The 22,944-nt window shown below is 39.7% G+C and overlaps 1 protein-coding gene across 7 annotated transcripts in view; it reads right to left on the bottom strand.

Moving 5' to 3' along the window:
* The window catches only part of LOC101861194 (serine incorporator 1), a 36,650-nt gene that overhangs the window by 8,463 nt on the left and 5,243 nt on the right, over positions 1-22,944 (bottom strand). For 3 of the 7 annotated variants that reach the window (XM_005094065.3, XM_005094068.3, XM_005094066.3), the window contains 11 exons: positions 19,794-19,958; positions 18,701-18,909; positions 17,542-17,621; positions 16,817-16,954; positions 16,089-16,165; positions 14,753-14,846; positions 13,990-14,076; positions 12,445-12,616; positions 11,501-11,574; positions 9,216-9,227; positions 778-813 (listed from right to left, as the gene is read on the bottom strand). In XM_005094065.3, the coding sequence (XP_005094122.1) occupies positions 778-813; positions 9,216-9,227; positions 11,501-11,574; positions 12,445-12,616; positions 13,990-14,076; positions 14,753-14,846; positions 16,089-16,165; positions 16,817-16,954; positions 17,542-17,621; positions 18,701-18,909; positions 19,794-19,958 (1,144 nt within the window). The remainder of the gene's footprint in view (positions 1-777; positions 814-9,215; positions 9,228-11,500; positions 11,575-12,444; positions 12,617-13,989; positions 14,077-14,752; positions 14,847-16,088; positions 16,166-16,816; positions 16,955-17,541; positions 17,622-18,700; positions 18,910-19,793; positions 19,959-22,944) is intronic. The other 4 variants (XM_005094067.3, XM_005094069.3, XM_005094070.3 and 1 more) reach the window with 3 other exon arrangements.

Here is a 22,944-nt window from a genome sequence, read left to right as displayed (position 1 = left end):
TCCCCACGAATTATGGTGAAAACAAGCCAACTGGCCCAGCCCACAGCCTACCACCACCTGGTATCACATCAGAGAAAGTCTAGCATAAATAACAGGCCATTTTCTACCGATATGAAACAGTGAAATGGCATAGGTTTAACACTCCCTCACTAGTAACTTATTTAAGAGGCGGCCCATCTACTGAATAAGAAAGAGCAGTGCTCTCCAGTATAATGGGAGTGGGTTCTCCGACCAAATGTTGCACCCTCAGTTGAAGATACATTATATGACACACAACAAGGACACACAAGAACAGAGACGTGTGTGAACGATAGTGGTAGGCGTCTAACAAGCAGAAATGCTGCCAGTCCTCTGGAATTATTATGATGATATAATATGAACTGATCAGCCAAGGGGCCTGACATGATGTCGCACATGCCCTCCTCCAGACGGGAATACATGACTTGAACAAAACTCTCCACCCCTACCCAATCTGACCACAAACAGGGACGACACAGGAGATCAAATCTGTAAAACCCAAAAATTCAGGAATGTTGGTGGAATTCCAGGCACACATTGGTGGCCCATCTAGATGGCTCGTGACATGAAACACAAAGAAAGACAATGGGGGTAAGTACTATAGAGTTATGTATAGGAAATACAAACAAGTACAGAATCAAACTCTGATTAGATTACTGATAATTATAATTCAAGAAAAAAAAAATTGAAGAAAGACAGATGCTGATGATGTGGTGCGTGCATATTGAGGATGGACCCTCCCGGGTGGAGGCTACTCACCCATCAGATCCTCGCTGCTCCCAGATTTACGCTTGCCTGGGAGGGCAACAAAGGATACAAAAGTTTCACTTTATGGTCTTTGACAATTACTACCCCACCCAACCAACATTGAAAGAAAAATCATGAATCATAAATGAAGAGATCATGAAATTCTCCATAAATGTCTAAGATGAAAAGAACCTGAATGATTTTAAATATAATTTCCTGATCACAATTTTTGGATAAAGAAATAAATTTTCACTGCAATCTTCCATCTAGAAGTTCTTCTATGTTGCCTGGTCTTTATCAATCATTTACTCTGAAGATAAGACTGTCTATCTAAGGTTTACAGAGAAGTTAATAATAACAAAGTGATTTCGGTGCAAGAAATGATTGCATAAAAAAGGGATGTCAATGAAAACTTTTTGAAACACATTTTATTTCATTATTACATTAACTTAAGTTGTTAGGACTCATTATGCTACAACAAAAGGCGCAGGTATTTCCAACTGTGGCTCGGTTAGATTGAGAATGTTTTGGGGGCAAAGATGAGTCAGAACACTCAGAGTGAGAAGGTAAAAATCAAAGGCGATTGACAAGTTTGAATATGAGAGACGCATGTAAAAACAGTGTCACAGTATCATGTTCTCAGGCTCTCACCAATTTTGGGGCAAATGAAGTTATTGGTATCATCTTAAAGCTTGTTCATTTTTCTTGCTTCTGATGAAAAAAATATCCATCTTGAATAGAAGTTAATATAATATTTGCGATTAAAGTTTGTGCAGGTCACCTGGTGTAAGCGGTAAAAAGTGAGAAAATGGCTGCCAAAGTTTGGTGACTTCCAAAGCTTGAGGCACTTTGGAAACTGCAAATTTGCTGCATTTCTTGTGCCTTTGTGATCAATGTTTCTTTTGTAAAAAAAATTTCACACAGAAATGTTTTTTAAAGTGGATATAAAAAGGAGTTAAGCTGAAAAAAAAAAATCTACATAAATTGCCCCGTGTTTATGATTTCCTCATTTTGACAAGAGACTGAAATCCTGATGACACACAGTGACTCTTTTCGTGCTCAGAAAAAAACCCCCAAGACAAACAGCAGAAAACAACAGACAGAGAGTGAAGAAGTAGAGTTTAGAAGTGAGGTTTACCTGTAGTGCCCTCCAACCACCCTCAGAGAAAGAGAGAGAGAGAGAGAGAGAGAGAGAGAGAGAGGGAGGGAGGGAGGGAGGGAGGGAGAGAGAGAGAGAGAGAGAGAGAGAGAGAGAGAGAGAGAGAGAGAGAGAGAGAGAGAGAGAGAGAGAGAGAGAGAGAGAGAGAAGACTAGGACAAATGTCTTAGTTTTTAGTTTTAGTAAGAGTTTTACGGCACTTGCAACACAATAAGGTCATATAAGTGCCGAAGAATAGATGTGTTACAAGAGAGTAACAAACATAAAAAAGGAGGGGAGATAAAGACGATAGTTGTTTGACAGGAAAGAAGAAGCAAACCACACCAGAGCACCCGCCAACCACCCACGACAAATATCTATTCAGTTTGCGATGAATAGAAGCAAATGAAAACGATAACATGAACAACACTCATTTTGAGCTGGGGGAAAAGACAGGCAGGCATTCCCCCCCCCCCCCCCAACCCCTCTCCCAGAGGTATACATCTACAGAAGCAGAGCCAACAATCAGTGAAAGCCACAATGGAATCTCCTACACCTCCCCCTCCCCCACAAAACCCCAAATCCCAAGCACAAATTTATTTATTTATTTATTTTTGGTAAGAGGTTTACAGGACTTGCAAAAAAATAAGGTCATATAAGTGCCGAAGATAAGAGGCGTTACAAGAGAGTAACAAACATAAAACGGAAAGAGGGGAGATAAGAACGATAGATGTTTGATAGGAAAGAAGGAGCAAACCACGCTAGAGCACCCACCAACTACCCACAAATTTAAAAGATAAAAAAAAGGAAGCTGATATAGATACTAAGAGTGTGCATCATGTAAGAAAACATGTTGAGCAAACAAACAATCAAACAAACAAACAAACAAACAAACAAAGCAGCCAACAACCAAACACCTGTGCCTCACTAAAGCATACGCAAGCTCACTGATCATGCAACCGCTTCATCTCGAGTCAGTGATTGGAACAATTTGGGTTGGGGGGGAGGGGGGGCTCATTTTAGTTTTAGTAAGTGTTTTACGGCACCCGCAACACAATAAGGTCATATAAGTGCCGAAGATGAGAGGTGTTACAAGAGAGTAACAAATACAAAAAAGAAGGAGGGGAGATAAGACGATAGATGTTCGATAGGAAAGAAGAAGCAAACCACATCAGAGCACCCGCCCACCACCCACGGAGGCCCTCATGGGAGGGGGCACGCTCATGATGTAGGATTCACTCTGAGCCTAACTGCTGTGAATGTGAGAGTTACTGAAGTAAGTAGTGGACGGGCCAGCCTCTGAGCCAGCATACAAAAAGCGAGGTGCCTGCCAGACAGATGGTGATTTGGCAAATTCCTTCACCTAATCTACGAAATGTCGACACAAGATGAGAACACCCAGAGAAGTCGACTTAACGGTTAACATTCACAATCAACGACTTCCGGAGAAAAAAAATTGCGAAATTGCATAGGAGTAACAAACGCCTCTTGCAACAGTGTAAGATTATTAAAAAAGACCTCTGAATTTTTAACATCCATCTCCGATATGACAACGCCAGATATGGTCAAATTTTGTGTAAAGTATCTTTCTCAAGGACACGACGTCTGACTGAGTCAAGCCTTAAACCCCTAAACCCACAATCTCACGATTGCAAGTCTGTTAGCTTAACCACTACACTACCAGTGCCACTCTGACTCACTAGATAAAGCCAATTAATTTTTCTAACAATTTCTATCAGCATGGATAGAAATCTAAAAGACAGCATTTGTCTATCACCATGGATAGAAATCTTAAAGACAGCATTTAATTTTGTCTATCAGCATGGACAGAAATCTAAAAGACAGCATTTGTCTATCAGTATAGATAAAAAACCAAGAGGCTACGCAAAACTGGAAAGAACAACTTTTCCCCCATTTTCTCAGTTTTGTAGTAAATGGATATGATCACGATTTCCTCCCTGTATTGACACAGCTTACTTGGCACCATATTTGGCTTGTAAGAGTCACTCTCAACCCAGAGGCAAAGTGCTATTTTTATACAGAATGGACAATGAAACTGACTCTCATAAACAGTTCATGAAGGCAAAGAAAAGAGGAAAAAAAGGAAATAAAGAAAATGAACAAATTGACGAAAACTGCAAAGAAAAAGAAAACAAACAGATGTAACTGCTAAAAAAAAAAGAAAAAAGAAAAGAAACCAAACCAAGAAAGATGGCAAAAGAAACAATTGCTGATAAAAGGACAAAGCAAGAAAAAAACAAAAATGAAATAAAATTGTACAAAAACTAAAACTAAACACACAAAATAACTTCTGTGAAAATTAGGCTTCAAAACATTTATGGTGTTTTGAGTACCTGTCACCGCATGATCGCTATGATTCAGTCAGCTGTGGGGGGGGGGGGGGGGGGGGGGGGGGGGGGCTGAGGAGCATGGCTCCACTTCCACACATACAAGCCATTCACTAAGGGACTTAAGTTTTGGTTGTAGTAAAAGTTTAACTGCACTAGCAACACTATAAGGTTGTATAAGTGCCGAAGAGGTGTTACAAGAGAGTAACAAACACAAACAAGGAGGAGAGATAAGGACGATAACTGTTTGATAGGAAAGAAGGAGCAAACCACACAAGAGCACCCGCCAACCACCCACACTGATGTCCTTCCACGCAAAGTAATTATTGTTAAAACTAAACACAGTATGACTTGTTTGAGTGAAGAGAAGCACATACACATTTAACAGTCTTTTTTAACACAGGGGAAAAAGTAAGACAGACGGACGGACAGACTGAAAGACAGACAGACAAATAAAAAACAATAAAGGGAGAGAAAAGAAGGACCTTCCAGTAGCGCACTCCAACCACCCATGCGTGTGCTGATGTACGCAAAAATTAAATGACCAGTGTTGCCGTTTGCTTTTATATCATTAAAAGATCAACAACAAAACAGTTGCAAAGTTATAAAGAAACATTGAAAATAATTTCAAAATTATTTGCCCCCCCCCCCCCCCCTAAAAAAAAAAAAAAGAGAAAGAAAGTGCCAAACTCTTACAAATAAGGACAAATTCTCAACCAAGAAAAAACAATAACATACCATTCTTTTATTCCCTTGTTCAACAGCTTAGTTTGACTGTCTATTTTCTCAAACACCGATGAACCACGCTGGCTGATGGTTTGTTTTAGTAAATGTTTTACTACACTTGCAACCCGATAAGGTAATTATATAAGTGCTAAAGATTAGAGGTGTCACAAAAAGAGTAACAAACACAGAAAAGAAGGAGTGAGAGACGAGGACAACTAACACAGAAAAGAAGGAGTGAGAGACAAGGACGACTGAAGTTTGGTGGCAGGAAAGAATGAGCAAACTTCACAAGCGCATTCGCCAGTCACCCACTTGAGTCATTGTGAAAATTCCAAACAGTAGTAATGATAACACGAAATAGAAGCTGACCATTACACTTGCAGTAGACAAGAGTTGAGAACAAGAACACTTTTTTCATGTTTTTGTGTGGATTATACTGATGGGAGAGTTTTGAGTTTTCGTGCGGATTATACTGATGGGATAGTTTTGAGCTTGAGTAAACAAAAGCACATGGACACAAAAACAGTCATTTATTGCTTGAGGGGGGGAGCAAGACACAGACAGAACAGACAAAATTAACGCAAGGTCAGAAAAGAAGTACAACCTATAAGTGACACCTTCTAACCACCAACCAGAGAAGAAAAAACAATTCCAGATCCAGTCTCAAAAATTATCCTCTTTGAGGATGATTTTATCTCTGATTGAAAAGCCTCGAGGTAAAATCGTAAATGGGGAAAAAAATCACAATGAATATGTATATATAATTATACATTAAATAAGAACCCAAAGCAGTATATCCTTTAAGCAATGCTATACGAAGTGCAACAGCAAATAATTGCAAATCTTTTCCTAACCTTTTAATAGAAATTAAGTAAAAATAGTCTTAGAAGAACTACAAACTTAGAAAGGTTCCAGGATAAAATGTTAAAGTTTTCGCCAGATTACTTTAAAACAAACGAACATTTTAGTCAGCATAACTACTCCAAATGTGCACAAACTATCATTTTAGGTTCACTATTCAAATCAACTCAAATGAGCACTGAATAGCATTCTTAGTTTTATTTTTTTCAACAAAGCCTGTTTAAGTTGGAGACTCAAAAAAACCCCAAACCAACAAAAAAACCTTGAAACAAGAGAGAGCATGAGCTTGGTGATACTGATGAGTCTTTCAAACAGGGAACTTATAATTGATGGAAAGACTTGGGAAGGTAAGGCAACTACCACGAGAATAGCAGACAGAAATTTGGAGTTAGTGCCCGCCCCTCAGGAGAAATTCTTAATTCTAACTACTGAAAAAAAAAATGTACCTAAATACTTGAACAAGAAAAGATGGGACCACTACTAACAAATGCTACAAATTACTATCATTAAATTAAACTAAAAGGCGATTTAAAACGTTTGAAATGATAAAATCTGCAACTTCTGATTTTCTTTTGTCGTCTTCTGAACTTTTGGAAAACCTTTTGAGAACGCAATCAATAGTTACCACAAATAAGAGAAACATGTAACTGAAAGGTCACCCAAAGGAACCCCCCAATTTTTTTTTTTTTTAAAATAATAAAAAGCCAGAAACACGACTTATAAGGCAGTTTGAGTACACTTTTTCTAGTTCTCATCTGGCTGAGCACTGGCAGCTTGCAGGAAGGAAAATTAAAATGAGATGACTTACCCTGCACATGATACGGCACTGAAACGTTAAAATGAGCAAGAAGTTTTCTCTTGTGTTTGTTAAGTTTTTTTCCCTTCGAGATGGTAAAACGAAGGTAACTTTGTTTTTAACGGAGCTCAAAGTAAAGAGAAAAACATTGACAAAATAAAGGTAAGTCATTCCACAATATCTCTGCAAACGAAAACAGAGATATGATAATGATAGGAGAGAGATTAGATAAACCAGTGGCACCCTACAAGAGAGAAAGAATTTGGAACACTCAGAGAGTAAGAATAGTGATAATCAGAAAACAGCAAACAGTTATAAAGCACACACACACACAACATACAATTCCAGATGAGACTACACCTTGACAAAACAGTGGTAAGAAGGGGGGTGAATGAAACAAGATAAAATACCTTCAACACTGGTTAAGTGTCTACACATACACACACACCACGGAGTGATATTTATGAATGTGAGTACATTGAGCTGAGTTCACTACAAGATGTGCAAGTAAGCACGATAATGGTCCCACTTCGGCTGGAACTGATCAGGTCTAGTTTTTAGTATCAGTTAAAGTTTTACGGCACTTGGAACACAATAAGGTCATATAAGTGCCCAAGATTAGAGGGGTTACAAGAGAGTAACATACACAAAAAAGAAGGAAAAGAGATAAAAATGACAGATGTTTGATAGGAAAGAAGGAGCAAACCACACCTGAGCACCCACCAACCACCCACTGATGAGGTCTGTGGTAAAATGGAAAAAAAATCGAAGGAGCTGGCTGCACCAGAGCAAGTACCAGCCATCTGCAACCTGCACCATTAATTTTTTTTTAAAAAGGTCCAACCTGTCTAAAAAAACAAGTAACTGAAAAACATCTCGAACCTTTAAGAAGTGGAATTCTATTCTGACCAAACTATTGCCGCCTCTGATGTCTCAGAGCTCATAAATAGTCATGTAATGTCCAGGAGTTTCAAAACATCAAAAAGAAAATCCAGGTACATTAACATTTTCTTGGAAGTTTTAACATATTCTTATTTCTCACTGTGAGTAAGTTTGAGCATTGAATAAGACAGCAAACTTTTCTTCTATTCTGCCCCACAAAAGGTTTTAAAACAAGGGTTTAAATACATTTCAGAGCTAAAAAAAAGGTTCTCAAGCAGGAAACTTCAACCAATGATTTTTCTCTATGGGCACACTTGATCACATATCCAAGGGATTTCCCAATAACATAATGAAAAAAAAAATATTTTTAAATCATTTGTTGAAAGTGCTCAAGAGAAGACATAGGAAACAATCATCATTTCCATGAACGCAACGCCCCTTGTAAGATTAAAGCAAAAATAAACTTAAACAGTCTTTTTCTTTTTGACTAGCTAATTTTAGACAGTAACTTTCTTAGCTAGAGTTGATACGCCAGTCATACTGGTTATATCATGTATGTCAAGTATGGGGAATACCTTCCCCCCCCCACACACACACAAAATTCAACTTTCCACGAGATGAGCGGTACCAGCTATATTCAGCAACTTCAATCACCCGCCATGACAAGGTGCTGTACATACCGGTGCATGTGCTTAGCCAATCGAAGAATATAGAGCATGACCTTGTCAAGAGAAAGGTGCACTTTGCTCTGAGCGTGAATTTTATGATATTGAGCGTGAGCTGTTATATGTGCGTTAGAAGCAAGGGGGCGGGTCTGTTCCTTAGCCAAGCACTCCACATAAACAGGAACTTAACGGTTAACTTTGTCGCAATATGGAATCAAAATTTGAGTAAAGCTGCCAGCTTTCAGCTGTTGCTACATCAAACAACACACTGTGAGGCTGAAAAAAGGCTGACAAGAAAACCAAAGCCTAATGGGTTACTCAAGATATAACTCTTGCCTGATCATCAAGACAAAGACAAGCTTTTCGAAGTACTGCCTACTTTCAGAAATTATGAATGTCTCGTGTAATATATTCAGTCGGCAAGTTTTCAAATCTCTTCATTTCTATTAACTTTCTTCCACTGAGGGTTTTCTTACTCAGAAAAGCACTGATTCATAGGCTGATAGCATACGCATTCAGAGACGACTTCTTTCAATAGCTAGAAAATAAAATGATATTTCATAGTCTTGTTGCCGCCTCTGATTTCATTCCTATTTTGTGAGCGTTAATGAGTTTTTATTGCATTCTACATTTTGTAGTGCATGACTCATTTTTCATAGAAAATTTTAAATACATATACATATATACTTAATACTAAGATTTACATACTCACATGTCCATTAATCTTTAAGATGTGATATTTTTATTAATGTAATGCGCATTGAACATTTTTTAGAAAATGGAAATCAGCAAAATGCTATTTATTATTATAAAATCATTATCATTATTTATTATTACAATTATTTTACGCAACATTAGCCCACGAGTATGAAGTACTTTAGAAGACACTGCGAAACTGCTGCAAATACTTGGCTACAGAGCAGAACCCGGGCGTGTTAAAAGCAAGGGAAGGTTACAAATGTGCAGGGATAGGGGAGAGAATTTGTGAAACCAGTCACTCTGAGGTCTGTAAGGCTAGGACAGTGACCCACTTACTCTTGTAGGTGTCTTGATGCAAAACAAATCGGGACCGGGAAAAAAAAGGAAAAAAAAAAGGGGGGGGGGGAGAAAGAAAACAACCCAGGATAAAACATGGCAAAATAAAAACATATGGCAACATGGTGAGGGGATACATTCATATCAGCAATGAAAAAAAGCATAGGGAAGTAAGGACAATAAAACTTTCAAGAAAGGAAATTGAACAAACCAAAGGTGTGACGACAAACATCACCTTGACCATCAACTCACTCAATCCCGTGGCTGTCCTAATTTGGTCTAAAACTCAGGTGCGTTCTAAGCAAAGCTGCCATGATATCTCTTGAATTCTGAGTGGAGTTTCTCCATCTAATCCACTTTTTACTTGAAGCATCCGGCAACAATTTTTTTGTACCACTAAAGGTTTGTTCTTCAATTTCTGCTTTAAATATCAACATCTTCCAATATATCAAAGACACACATATTGCCTACAAGTGCATTATTAGGATTATAAAAGCAGGTAGCAAAGTTGTCGCCTCAGAACTATTTAGTCCAAAGTGCACTTAACTATGGAGTGTACTTTCAACAAAATAGTTCAGAGGGGATGAAGTGTTAAAGTCAAAGTACACAAAATGTCTGGTCCATTCATGCACTCTCAGACATGTGAATGTTAAGCATTGAGTCGAGTTGAAATGTAACTGTACACCAGGGCCGAGTCATCTACAGCATAAGAAGTCCAAACTTATTTTTGTCGATAATCTTTTGATTTTGACAGGAATGCATTTCATTGACCAGTTTGAATTATAGACTGCGACTGATCGTGTAGACCCTCCCTGTCGGACTCATGTACAATCCACTGAAGGCTGGACAAATGACAGGTTAATCACATGAAAAGCAACAGTCAACAATGCAGGCAGGATGACAGTATTCCCTCGAATATCACGGGGGTAACATTCCAGAACCTCCCGTCAAAAGTAGAGATGATACTTCAGTTACATATCACATATCTCACACCATTATAAACCCTCCCCACAGTCTTTTTAACCTATCCCTCAAACACTTTCTACACTTTAGAGTTGGAGAAACTAATATACCGTAAAATGAAAACTTTTGCTTTACTGATCAGCCTGCAATGACAATAATGCAATGACAACAAGCCAATAATGCCATAATAGAGCTTCAATGGTTTTTTTTTTCTATTTTCGGCAAATAAAAAAACGGGACGTACCAAGTTTGTGAAATGTGAGTCGTGATATGGTGAGGAAATACTGTAATTACCTATGGGATAAAATGCCACATTGTTGGGCTGAAGCAGCAGAAACTGAGCATAACAGTGAGACATCAAACACATCTCACTGGGAATGGATTACTACAAAAGCAACAGCTAGAAGAAGTAAACAGAGCCACATCAGATTGCCCACGAACCACAACCACCCACAAGACAGCTTTTTTGTTCAAGGAAAGAAAATCATATTGGCCTAATAATGATCATTTAATGCTGGGAAAAAATATGTCTGGCAGAAAAAAAGGAACAGAGGAAAAGAAAAGAGGCAAGACCTACCAGTGCCACCCTCTGAACACCTACCCACAAGAAGAGAAAGCTAAAAGTAGGACAACGTAAATCAAATCCCCTCTTTCGATTTGAACTATAAACTCACAGCAACCACCCGCACTCCACTTTCAAAACAAGAGACTGCAAAATGAGACGTTGTAAAGGAACTCTTCAGACGTGTCGACAGGAAGGGCAAAAGTCTGAACAGTCAAGAGAAGACATCATCCATACAGCAACTGACTCTGTCACTGACAAACTGATCATAAAATACATATCACCCCCCCCCCCCCCCCCTTAAAAAGATAAAAAAACAACAAAAACCCAATTCACACAGATTTAGAACTTCGCTGATCAGTAAACGCCCCCTTCCAAAGCTTATTACTGTGAATCTAGCTAAACCCAAAAGGAAACAACAGAAACTACTGACAGTAAGCGGAGTGGAAGAAACAGTCCTGGGTGTGGTGAAAAGAGGAGGCTGGGGAAGAGGAGGGAAAGGGAGAGAGAGGGAGAGGAAAAGGGAAAGGGGGGGGGGGGAGAAGTATGGGGGGTGTGTGAGGTACAGGTATGGGTGTGTGCGAGGACATACCCGTGTCTGTCTGCAGGGAAGGGGGGGGGGGAGGAGGAAGAAGTATGGGGGTTGTGTGAGGTACAGGTATAGGTGTGTGTGACGACATACCCGTGTCTGTCTGCATGGAAGGGGGGGGGACAAGAAGTACAGGTATGGGTGTGTGTGTGCGTGTGTGTGACGACATACCCGTGTCTGTCTGTAGGATGGTTTTCTCCGACAGCGTCAGTTTTCCCACCTGGCTGTTGCTGCTGGTGCGAATGCTGAAGACAGAGGTTTGGTTTCGGTCAGAGGTTTGGTTTTGGTTACTTGCTTCAACAATGGGTCAAATAAGGGCCGAGGACAGTCCAGCCTTGTGCCCACTGGTAAGCAGGACGGACACTGTTGTAGCTGATGGGGGACGGAGAAATCTGTCCTCCAATTATATTTAGTTGATGGATTACTGTCCTCTTAAAATTTAAGAAAAAAAAAAGTGCTGAGTTTTGGTTTTGGTAAGCGTTTTATGGCACTTGTTACACAAATCGGTCATTTAAGTTCTGAAGATTTCAAGAACTTAAAAAAGTACAATGAATCTATATCTTTTCAATCTCTATCAAATAGCTGTTCAGAACATGAATTGTCCTTCGGGACAAAGGCTTCTCTTAACTGCTCCTTGCTGCCAGAGACCTGGCAATGCTTGCTCTCACATAGGTCAGCCCTGTTTGGCTTGTGAGAGAGACATGCCGGTCGTAGTAAAACTAAAATTTGATGTCGGGTACAGGCTTCAAAATTTCTTCTCCCAAGCCTCTATTGGCCTGCAGGCTGCGAGTTTCAGACCCACTGCTCTAAACCATCAAAAAAGCCATTAGGGAAGGCTGCCATTAACTGACAAAACACCTTTTTTCATATTGGCGCTAAAAAATTTTATTTGCTAAATCGCAAGCTTGATCAGATACCCTAATTGTGTGAAAAAATCAAATTGAAACTGACTAGTTTTTGAATAAATTAGAATTCAAATTTTGGAATGACTCTACTTTCAAATGAATACGCTGACAAAAAACCCTCTTTTTCTCGAAACTGCTCTGAAGAAAAAAAGGCTTTTGTCAGCTTACGGCAGAGGGGGAATGAGCAAAAAGTGACATGACAATGCACACCTGGAGTAGAGGACGGCGAAGAGCCAGATGGCCAGGGCCAGGATACTCTGCCAGTCAAAAACGCCGTCGCTAGTCCCAGTGCCGTTTGCGTCTCCACCCACAGTTGCCGCGGTGGTGATGTTGTGGGTGGGCGGGTCAATGATGTCCTTCAGGTTCGGGTTGCACTTGGTGTCTGTGGAAAACAAGGCAAAAAGAAGTGTATGAGTTGAACGCTCCCGTCAAGACTAACTGTTATTTAACACTTACATTACCATCTGCAACTTCAGTCGCCAGGCCGTAGTATACGATCACTACCGTTGACAACTAGTTGCAGAGTCGACCAGGCACACTAAATATAATAAAACAACAAACGGTCCCACTACACTGAAGTAAATACCAAAGGAAGTCACTCTACATGATAGCTGAAAGGTTGATGAACCTCTGTGAATTTTTAAAGCATGTTTCTTGAGCTGTGAAGGTTTTAAAAAAAACATTTTTTTAATTCTACCATGGATTCAGCCTTCTAAACTGATGTGGTGCTTGAATGTTTTTCACTATATGAGCCTTCGGTACTCTAAGTGTTAAGAGATGGAACCTCCGATTCTAAGGTCTGTCTCCGATAGGACAGGAGAGCAAGACAGAGTTGAAAGGTACTTTCAGTACCAAGACAGCAGGTCCCTGTTTCACGCATGATTTAAGCAGCCAATAAGCCAGCTTTGACAACAAGGGTTGTAAAAACTTTGGATTTGAAATCTTGAATGCCACAGGCATATGCTGAAAATACCAACATAACAGTTAAGCTCAAAAAGAAGTCAAAGGTCCAACACAATGCAGAGGCTCAACCAAGTGAGGTTTTGTTTAGTTTTAATAGTAGTTTTACAGCACTTGCAATACAAAAAGGCCATGAAAGTGCCATATTAGCTGGGTTACTAGAAAGTAACATACATAGCAGAAGAGAAAAGGAGGATAGATGTTTGATAGGATTGAAGGAGCAAACAACAGAACAGAACCTGCCACCCACCCACTGAATGAGATTTCTAGGAGTAAACTTTCTTAACTCCCCACTGACACAATTTGGATCATTCATGAGGCCAGCTTCAACCTTGCTTTTCAGGGCTAAATCGGGCAGCGAGGGATAAACCATCCCAGCAGTAAGACCGAGATACTCAATAAAGATTCTCACCATACAGGAATCGAACTCAGGTCTTCACCTAACTCTTACATTGCAAAGCTAGCTATAAAAAAAAAATTAACAAAAATAAGAGCCAAATATAAACAGCCCAACCACCAATATAAAATAACAATCTCAGAAAGACTGGTCAAAACATACCAAAATGTGGCTCCAAAAGTGTTTCACAGCACGCTTTAAATTTTGCTATAAAACTGTCCTGTTGCCTACTATTTTAAGCCAACTTCAGTCTAAAATGCCAATTAGTTGTACCTTCCGAACAAATTGGCGGGTGCCCAAAAAAGAAAAAAGTCAAAAACTCATTTCAAAAAGAAATTATTCATGCAAATTTTTTTGAAAGAGACAGTCACACTCCCCTGCCCATTCAGCTGTGTTACCTGGGTTGTTGGACATGGCTGACCAGGTGAGGTAGATAACGTATGCCGAGATGATGGAGGACTGCAACAGGCCCGAGCGAGGCTGGTCTGAGAAAAAAAAAGGGAGACAATGAGAGAAAATGGATAAATCATTCATAAATCTGTCAATGACTACATGACATGAATATTTAACTATACGTAAAGAGAAGCACATGACACACTGTCTGTCTTTTAGGGTTGGGAGAAAGAAAGATGGACAAACACAACGATAAAAAGTCTAAAAATTACCTGAAACACTTCAGTATGATACACATCAACATCTATTCAACTCCCCCCACCCTCTTTCTGTTGCCACTTTGAGTTTATCAACACTATATGAGCATCAATACACTATTTGGAAGGCATAGGTGGGGGGGGGGGGGTAAAGAGACGTTTAATTCTATATTTTTTCTTATGGACACGAATGACTAGCATGTGGTCCATTGGCAGCAAGGATGGAGGTGGGAGGTGGGGGTGAGGATGTGTGTGTGTGTGTGTGTGGGGGGGGGGGGGGGGAAGATATTTCTTTTTTTCTTTCTTCCCATGCAAAGCTACAAAACACAAATGATTAACATGTGGGCTGTTGTCGGTAGGAGTGGAGGTGGAGGTGGGAATGATGTGAGGTGGATGGAGGGTAAGGGGAAGGAGAATAGATGTATCTGTTTGAAACTTTTTTTTTACAAAAGAAAAATGGCATGTGAGGACTTAAAATATCGAGCATATTAGCCCGGCTGAGAATACTCACGTTCCTGAATCCTGGGCAAGATGGCCACAACACTCATGCCGACGATGAGGATCAGGTTGAAGGAGACGAAGAACTTGTGGAGGGCGCAGTCTCCCTGTGAAAGTATTTTTTTTTTCTTGGTAAGGTTTTACAGCGCTCGCAACTGCATAAGGTCATATGAGCGCCAAGGGGTGGACGTCAACAGAGAAGTTCAAACGGGGAATCAGGCTTACTCTGTTCACCTCTCTTGCCTCAACAGCACAAAGTTTGCTTCCATTATCAAGGCACCCCGGAAATAGCAGTTCACAAGAGAGTGACAACAAACAAAAGAAGTAGAAGAAAAATGACAATAGTAAGAATGAGGAAAGAAAAAGAAGTAGTTCCCCAATGTTGTTCCGGCACAGCATGAGCATGGCATTGATAAATCAGCCCATTTACAATTCTACTGCGCATAAGAACATGTTAATATCCCACCCCTTTACGAATGGCCTAAAGACACTTCAGTCAGCAGCACTGCCCTGGGCAAGTTTTGGGTTTCAGAGTAAAGAGAAGCATATCAGCAAAATCTGTGTCACAATGTGGTGGACTCAGGTGCTCGACAATTCTGGGGTACATATAGTTATTGGCATCATCTTAAAGCCTGTCCATTTGCCTTGCTTTTGGTGAAAAAAATATAAATTTATCTTTAATACAGGTCAAGATATTGACGATTAAAGGAGGTGGGAGCCGCCTGGTTTCAGAGGTATAATTAACAAGGAAATAGCAGCCAAAGTCGATTTACTTCCTTAGCTGGAGAATCCCTGGAAACTGAAAACTTCCAACTGAAAACTGCTGAGCCAAAAAACAAAAATTCTATAGAAATTCCCAAAAGGGTGTGCAGAAAAACGCCACTTTCTTGACTTTCATTATTTTGATGAGCGCCTGATTTCACCATGCTGCCTTACATATCTCGGCCGTTTAGAGCAGAGGATGAGTAAGATAGAGAGACTGACTGAAATAGCAGAGGGAAAGACAAAAGTGAGACGACAGACCAAAGCCTCCCTCTCTCTCTTTCTATTCCTGTTTAGTGCACGGAATGGGTAAGACAGAGAGACAGACCGAAATAACAGAAGGGAAGAAAAGAAGCGAGACAACAGACCAAAGCATCTCTCTCTCTCCCTCTCCCCATTTACTGCAGGGGTTGAGTAAGACAGAGAGACAGACCGAAATACCAGAAGGAAAAAAAAGAAGTGAGACGACAGACCAAAGCCTCTCTCTCTCCCTATCTCCCTCCCCTGTACGAACAGGTTCACTGGGATTAAAAAAGACTGAGGGAACTTCACTATAAATAACTACTTTCACGAATACTTTGACTCACACTGGCGTAGTAGACGTAGAACAGGACGATTGCCACGATGCTGATCAGGTAAAAGAGGATCGTGAAGAAAAATAAGCCTGAGGAAAAACAAGATAAGCTTTGACAAAATAATAATAATAATAAATAGTATTCATTTAGCCTGTAAAATTTGGATGCCTCGCATCTTACAAAAGTTTATAGTTGGAAACAAAAGAGGGACGGAAAACAAGTATGACTGATCAGTGCCACACCCTGACAACCACCATGCCCATCAACCACCAGCTGGAAACAAGGCATACACACAAAATCTTAGTACATAAAAACAAAATGAAAAAAAAAATTTAGGTGTTTTTCATGTTCCCAGATAGGGGAAATACTTTATACAGAGATAAAACATAGCTGATAAAAACCTGTAAATTCTGTGCCATATCGACAGGCCGAAGGGCTAGAACTCAGAGGGCCGCAGGATCGGAAAAGTAAAGTATGTTCCCATTAATACAAGTTACGTCAGTCAGGAGATGGGCTTTGACCCTTCCTGTCAGGGCCAACTCGGACACACAGAGAGGGATACAACATCCAAGAAGAAAGACGGAGATGCTCGATAAAATTTTTCCTTGAACAGGAATGGGGCTTGGGTGTTTGAAGCGTGACTGCAAAGTGCTTCACCGTTACACCACAGGCGCCGGTACTGACAAACAAACAAACAAACAACACCACAAACAAGAGAACAGTAAAGTCCAGCGACTGACCGATGTAGTAGCATTTGGCCTCCGTCTCTTCATAGAGTTCCACCCAGGACTCAGCCCAGCCGTGAGCAAAGTCCACTAGCAGGATGAGCTGGATCAGGATGAAGAGGAACGCTCCTATCATTCCCACCACCATCCACACTGCCAGTAGGAAAAACAAATAAATAAATGAATCAATAAACACATTTCATATATATCATCTTCTTCTTCTTCTTCTTCTATCCCGTTGTTGGGGCAACCGTTGGGGCACCACTGCATTGGAAAACCAGCTCTCGTCATCTATTTTTGTCCTCTGCTCTCCTCAGATTGTCACCCATATATATAGTGCATTTCTATTCATTCTTTATCTCCGTGGGGGGTAAACCCACTATGCCGGGGCCCTATTTTGGTACGAAATAAAAAATTGACACATATGTCACTAAACAGATCATTAAATCTTTTTAAGTGAACTTATTTCGATAGTTCTTCATCTGATGAATGATCTTCAGGTCAAAAAGACTTGTTTTTGGCTATAGCCGAAAAGTAATTTGATGTTGAAGTCATCGTAAAGGAATGTGCTCGCTGGGAGCGGCTTGCCGGAGATAACGAGTTAAGAGTGTGCTCGATGCACTTGACAATAATACAAAAAGGGAGGACAAAACAAATAAAGACTACAATGTCAACAATATCTACACTGAAAAGAAGTATTAAAAATTTCCAAAATAATAAATATGTCACATGTAACTCACCTTCCCCAAATGTTCCACCCGGTATAAAAAATGCTCCGATGCAGATACCAATCATGATGAGAACTTTGAAGAACCAGAACCTAAGGGTAAAGAAAAATGAAAAGTAGGAGCACCACCACACAAAACCAAATCGTGACAGGCAACTTTTAGAAATCCACACACCAGTACATTAAAACAAATGATGCATTTGTTCCCATAAAGAAAAGCACACAACAATGATCACTTAATGCTTGGGAAAAAGTAAGACTGCTAAAAATAAAAGAGGGATAGATAGAACCTATCAGCAGCGCCTTCCAGCCACCCATGATGCATGCACATTTGTGTCTACAGCAGGGTGTCTCAAACTCAAACTACAAAGGGGTTGTTAGAGGTGGTTTCAATGAGCCTCAGCAGCATCAGCCAGGCATCGTGGTGAAATCAGGTGCTCGTCAAAATAATGAAATCAAAGAAACTGGTATTCTTCTGTCCGTTTGGCAATTTTATCGAATTTTCGTTTTTTGACTCAACATCTTAAAGGTCCATTTAAAAACACATTACTAAATGGATTTTGCTGAAAAATGTTGATTTAAGGCACAAAAATGTAAATTTGCAATTCCTAAAGACTCACAAGCTTTGGAAGTCGTCAAACTTTGGCAGCCATTTTCTCGCTAATTTTACCTCTGAAACCATGCGACCCTCATCTCTTTAAATTGCAAATATCTCGACTTCTATTCATGATATATATGAGTATTTTTTTCACCTAAAGCAAGACAAATGAGCAAACTTTAAAATGACACCATTAACACCATATGCCCAAAAATTGATGAGCGCCCGAGCCCACCATGTCGTTTTTCTCATTCTTTAATAACAGCAAATTAGAAAATAAACATTTCCTCAAAACAGTCTTCTCAGCTAAAATGTGAGAAAAACGTGAAGGCTGCACTGACACTGAAATTTGATGTAAGATTTGGGGTAGCAAAAAGTCATCCTGCGGACAATAATTGGCTGGTCTAAGTCTAAGTCTCACTTTTACATTTGTTAAATAAACAGATAATACTTATTAAGGACAGAAATTGGCAGTTTTGACTTTTTTACACTAATAAACAACTCAGACAACTGTAAAATAGTGAAGACAAGTCAGCCAACAAAATTTTCTGAGACACTGTTTTTGCTAACTCACCCGTTCTGTATCTTTGACCTCGGGTCCTTCGAGGAGTTGACCTTGATCATGAGCACGCAGAAGAGCAGGAAGAACATGGCCATGGCGAAGCAAACACGATACACAGCCAGGAAACCCACAGCGTGGTCGCACTGCTCTTTTTGGAAAACGCTGACATCCATCCCCGGCGGAGCTTTACCGTCAAAGATGCCACTGCATAGGCCTGGGATCTGAAGAGTATAGTACAGGGCATGATTGAATGATAGTAATGTTGTACACCTCAAATAACAATCAGATTATTCTGGAGGGGGCCTACCTGTAAGGGCCAATGTGGGCTATGCGGGACACCACGTCCTGGCAGCAGACAGGCGGACATGATAGAATAAATTTGCCATGTTTAAGTTGCTTTTTAAAAAAAAGTTTTAGTATGAGTTTTACTAAATTACTTACAGTACTTGCAACACAATAAGGTCAAATAAGGCTTAAATGCTACACCAGATGTCAGTTGGTGTCTAGTTAATATTGTTAGGTGTTAGTTTTAGAAAGTGTTGTACAGCATAAGTGCTGAAATTTAAAGGTGTTACAAGAGAGTAACAAACACAAAAAAGAAGGAGGAGAGATAAGGATGATAGATGATTGATATGAAAGAAAGAGCAAATCACACCGGAGCACCTGTCAACCACCTGCTATTTTCTCTGTGAGAACTTATCTCATGCTTTTTGTGTGCACAGGAAAATATCCTAACAAATTATCCACAACAGAACTACAACAGGGCATATAAAAAACTATAAGGTAATAGCTTGGAAGATTATTCCCCTAACTGGTTAGGGGAAGTATGTACAAGCTATTTCAGTCAAAGAGAAACACACAACCACCACAAAAGTCATTTAGAAATGAAAGAAAGTGTGAAAGAAACAAAAAACAAAAATAAAACAACTGCAAAAAAAACCCCCAAAAAACCCAATAAAAACCTCCCCCTCCCCCAAAAATAACATTTTTTACATGATAAAAAATTGAACCCTTTTTTTCGTACATGATTTTTAAAAATGAAAACTTTCTTTAAATCATTAAAAAAAACCCAACTAAATAAACACTGACAAAAGAGAACACTTACATCGTCCAGCTTGCTCCGGATGCCAGGGATCAGCATGATGACGGCCACGATGGAGCCAAACAGAAGCATCAGCGAGTAGCCGATCCTGGAGGCCGTCGAGTTCTTGCAGGACGGGCATGCTGCACAGCACAGGCTGCACGCAGCGCTGCCGCAGCAACAGGCAGCCTGTGAGGACGTGACATTTTGTTTGTTTTAGTTTTAGTAAACGAGTTTTATGGCACTTGCTACACAATAAGGGTCATATAAGTGTCAAAGAATAGAGGTGTTACATGTTTCTTTTAGTAAGGGTTTTACAGCGCTCGCAACTGCATAAGGTCATATGAGCGCCAGAAGATTAGAGGTCTTACAAGAGAGTAACAAACATAAAAAAGAAGGAGGAGAGATTAGGACGATAAATGTTTGATAGGAAAGAAGAAGCAAACCACACCAGAGCACCCGCCAACCATCCATAGAGGTGTTACAAGAGAGGAACAAACACAAGAAAGGAGGAGAGATCCGGATGATAGATGTTTGGTAGGAAAGAAGGAGCAAACCACACCAGAGTACCCCCAAAACCATCCACATTCGTTTTTTTAAAATGTACACTAGATGACTGTCGTGCACTGATAATATTACACCATGTACGTAAGTGACAGAGCTGAGACAAAAACTGTAAAATCGTTAAAAACAAAAACAAAACAATAACAAACACAGGTGTTTTTACACCTCAATCAATACAATTTACATCATTCAGGAGGCAGGTTTCGACCCAACATGTAAAGACCAACTCAGGTAAAGAGGGATACACAACATCCCAGTAGAAAGATCGAGATACTCTATCATATTATAATAAAAATCTCTCCCCCAGCAGGAATCAAACTTGGGTTCCTTGTATGCTCCTGCAAAACATCTTACCGCTACACCTCAGATGCCAGGTGCGAAACTGCCTGGAAGCAGGTTAGGGTAAAAGTAAAGATATACCAGATATAGAAGAAGCAGACCACTGAGCCCTAACTGAAATATCTGTCGCTTTTGTGATACAAATCTTTACAAAAGCAAAGTAACAATAGAAAGAGAGGCATGTGTGTAACAGCGCTTTTAACAGCGAGTCATGGTGAGGAGGCACAGGACAGACTGCCCAGAGCCTCCTATACAAGGCAACACATTCTTATATCAACATAATACTAGAAGGCCAGCATCTCATGTTTAATTTAATCTGGGAGTCAAAGTGAGCAAGTAAGTTCTCAGTTAAAAATAAATAAATTTAGAATTATTACTTTAAATCTAGAGTGAAACAGTGACAGCTGTGTGCTGGAAGTTAAACGAGACTCATAATACAAATCATTATTTAAAATAAGTTAAAAAACTCCTAATTCATCACATGATATGACTTTAAGCTATCATGACCTTTTCACATAAAATTAAATTATGGAATTCTGAAGGCAACTGAGAGGGATACAACTTCCCTGCAGAAAGACTGAGATACTGGGTAAAATTTTTTCCCGCTCAGGAATCGAACTTAAGCAAAGTGCCTGACCACGACACCATATACGCCAGTCATGGCAATGTAAACACACGATTTACAGAATATGACATATAGGAATTAACAGGGTTTTAAATCCCACTACATTAAAGTGAGATCAGTCTGAAATACGACAATATTCAATCTGAATGCAACAGTCAAAAAGTAAAACCAAACACGAGAATGGACAATATGAAAGCACAAAGCGCCAACCTGCTTTTCATTAGGTCCACAATAAAAAATCTAGTCCCTTTTGATTCAATTTCACCTAAAACCTACAGAGACAGCAGCCATCACTATTTTGAGTACATGTACTACTTTTATAGAAACGTGCTTCAGAAGAAGTCAAGGGCTCAACTAATTGCATTTTTTGTTGTTGCAAGTTCGAATTATTGATGGTTTAATTATTTTTGAATGATTTTTTTCCCCGTTTTGTTTGTTCGTGTTTTTTTTTCCGTTTTGTTTGCTTTTGTTCGGTTTTTGTTTTTCTGTTGTCTTTTTTTTTTTTGGGGGGGGGGGAGGTGCCCCCCCTCATTAGCTCATATTGTTGGCCCAGGAGTATGTATTCAGTATTGTGAGCCAATTGCCAGTGGTAAAGCACACTGGATCCCCTGCTGGTTTCATGAATTTAATTTTGGTTGATCCATGGAACATTCATCTTATAAAATAAAATGCACTTTAAAGAGGTTCTTCTAGAACAAACTGCCTTACTTGTGACAGATGCTTAAAAATATGATAGTTTCCAAGCAGCACTGATTTCTGTGCAAAAACTTTAAGCCTGACTCAATGATGTACTACAAGCTGAACACTGACAATGACACAGCTGACAAAAATTCCAATATGCTGCATGGAAAATGTGGCACACAACATATATTTTTACTCCTTATGAAAGCAACTTACAGCAGCAACTTTGCAGGTTCTTAAATGTGTTAAAGACAGTGCGAATATATGGTCTGCTTATGATCCATGTATTTGCGTTGATGAGAGTGCTCTGTGTGTGTTCACTGTCCTAAACTAAGCAGAGGATGTATTATTAAAGATAAAGAGCACATTCTTTTGCTTGTGGAAGAAAATGTTTTTGTCTCCCTCTGATTCAGAAAATGCAGGGCAGCCTTCAAAAAATTATATATTCTATTTGCCTAATTTTCTTCATCAGTTACTGTTTGGCAAAAGACTTGCTCATCAAAGCCATATATGATGTCTGCCTACTTTGATTAATTTGGCGGATTCAGCATCAAGTCAAGTTGATGTGTGGCTGCCTCAAGCAGGCTGTGATGCTTCAGTGTGATTTTTTTTTCCGATTTTGGATCACCATTGTCTGCCCTTCAACAAGAACTTGGGGCTTTGGCCTTTGCATGCTGGGCGAGCAAGGGAGTGAACTGATGCATGCCACAATTGCTACTAAAGAGGGAAGGAGAACAGTTGACACCAAACACAATATAAGCAGGTAACTGAAGGCTGTCATGGACATACATAATGTCCCGACAATGTATCTGAATCGAAGGCTGAGCTCCTTGACCCTGAGCAAAAAGTAAAAAAGAAAAAAAAAAGACTAGCACACAACACTATGCACAGATAAAATCTTACTTCTTGTATCATTTCACTGCACATTTATTATTAGACAAATGTACCTCTACATATATATATATA

Source organism: Aplysia californica, unplaced genomic scaffold, assembly GCF_000002075.1.
Source record: "Aplysia californica isolate F4 #8 unplaced genomic scaffold, AplCal3.0 scaffold00075, whole genome shotgun sequence".
Lineage (NCBI taxonomy): Eukaryota > Metazoa > Mollusca > Gastropoda > Aplysiida > Aplysiidae > Aplysia > Aplysia californica.
The sequence above is the reverse complement of the archived record's forward strand: the minus strand, read 5'-3'. Positions and strand labels throughout refer to the sequence as shown.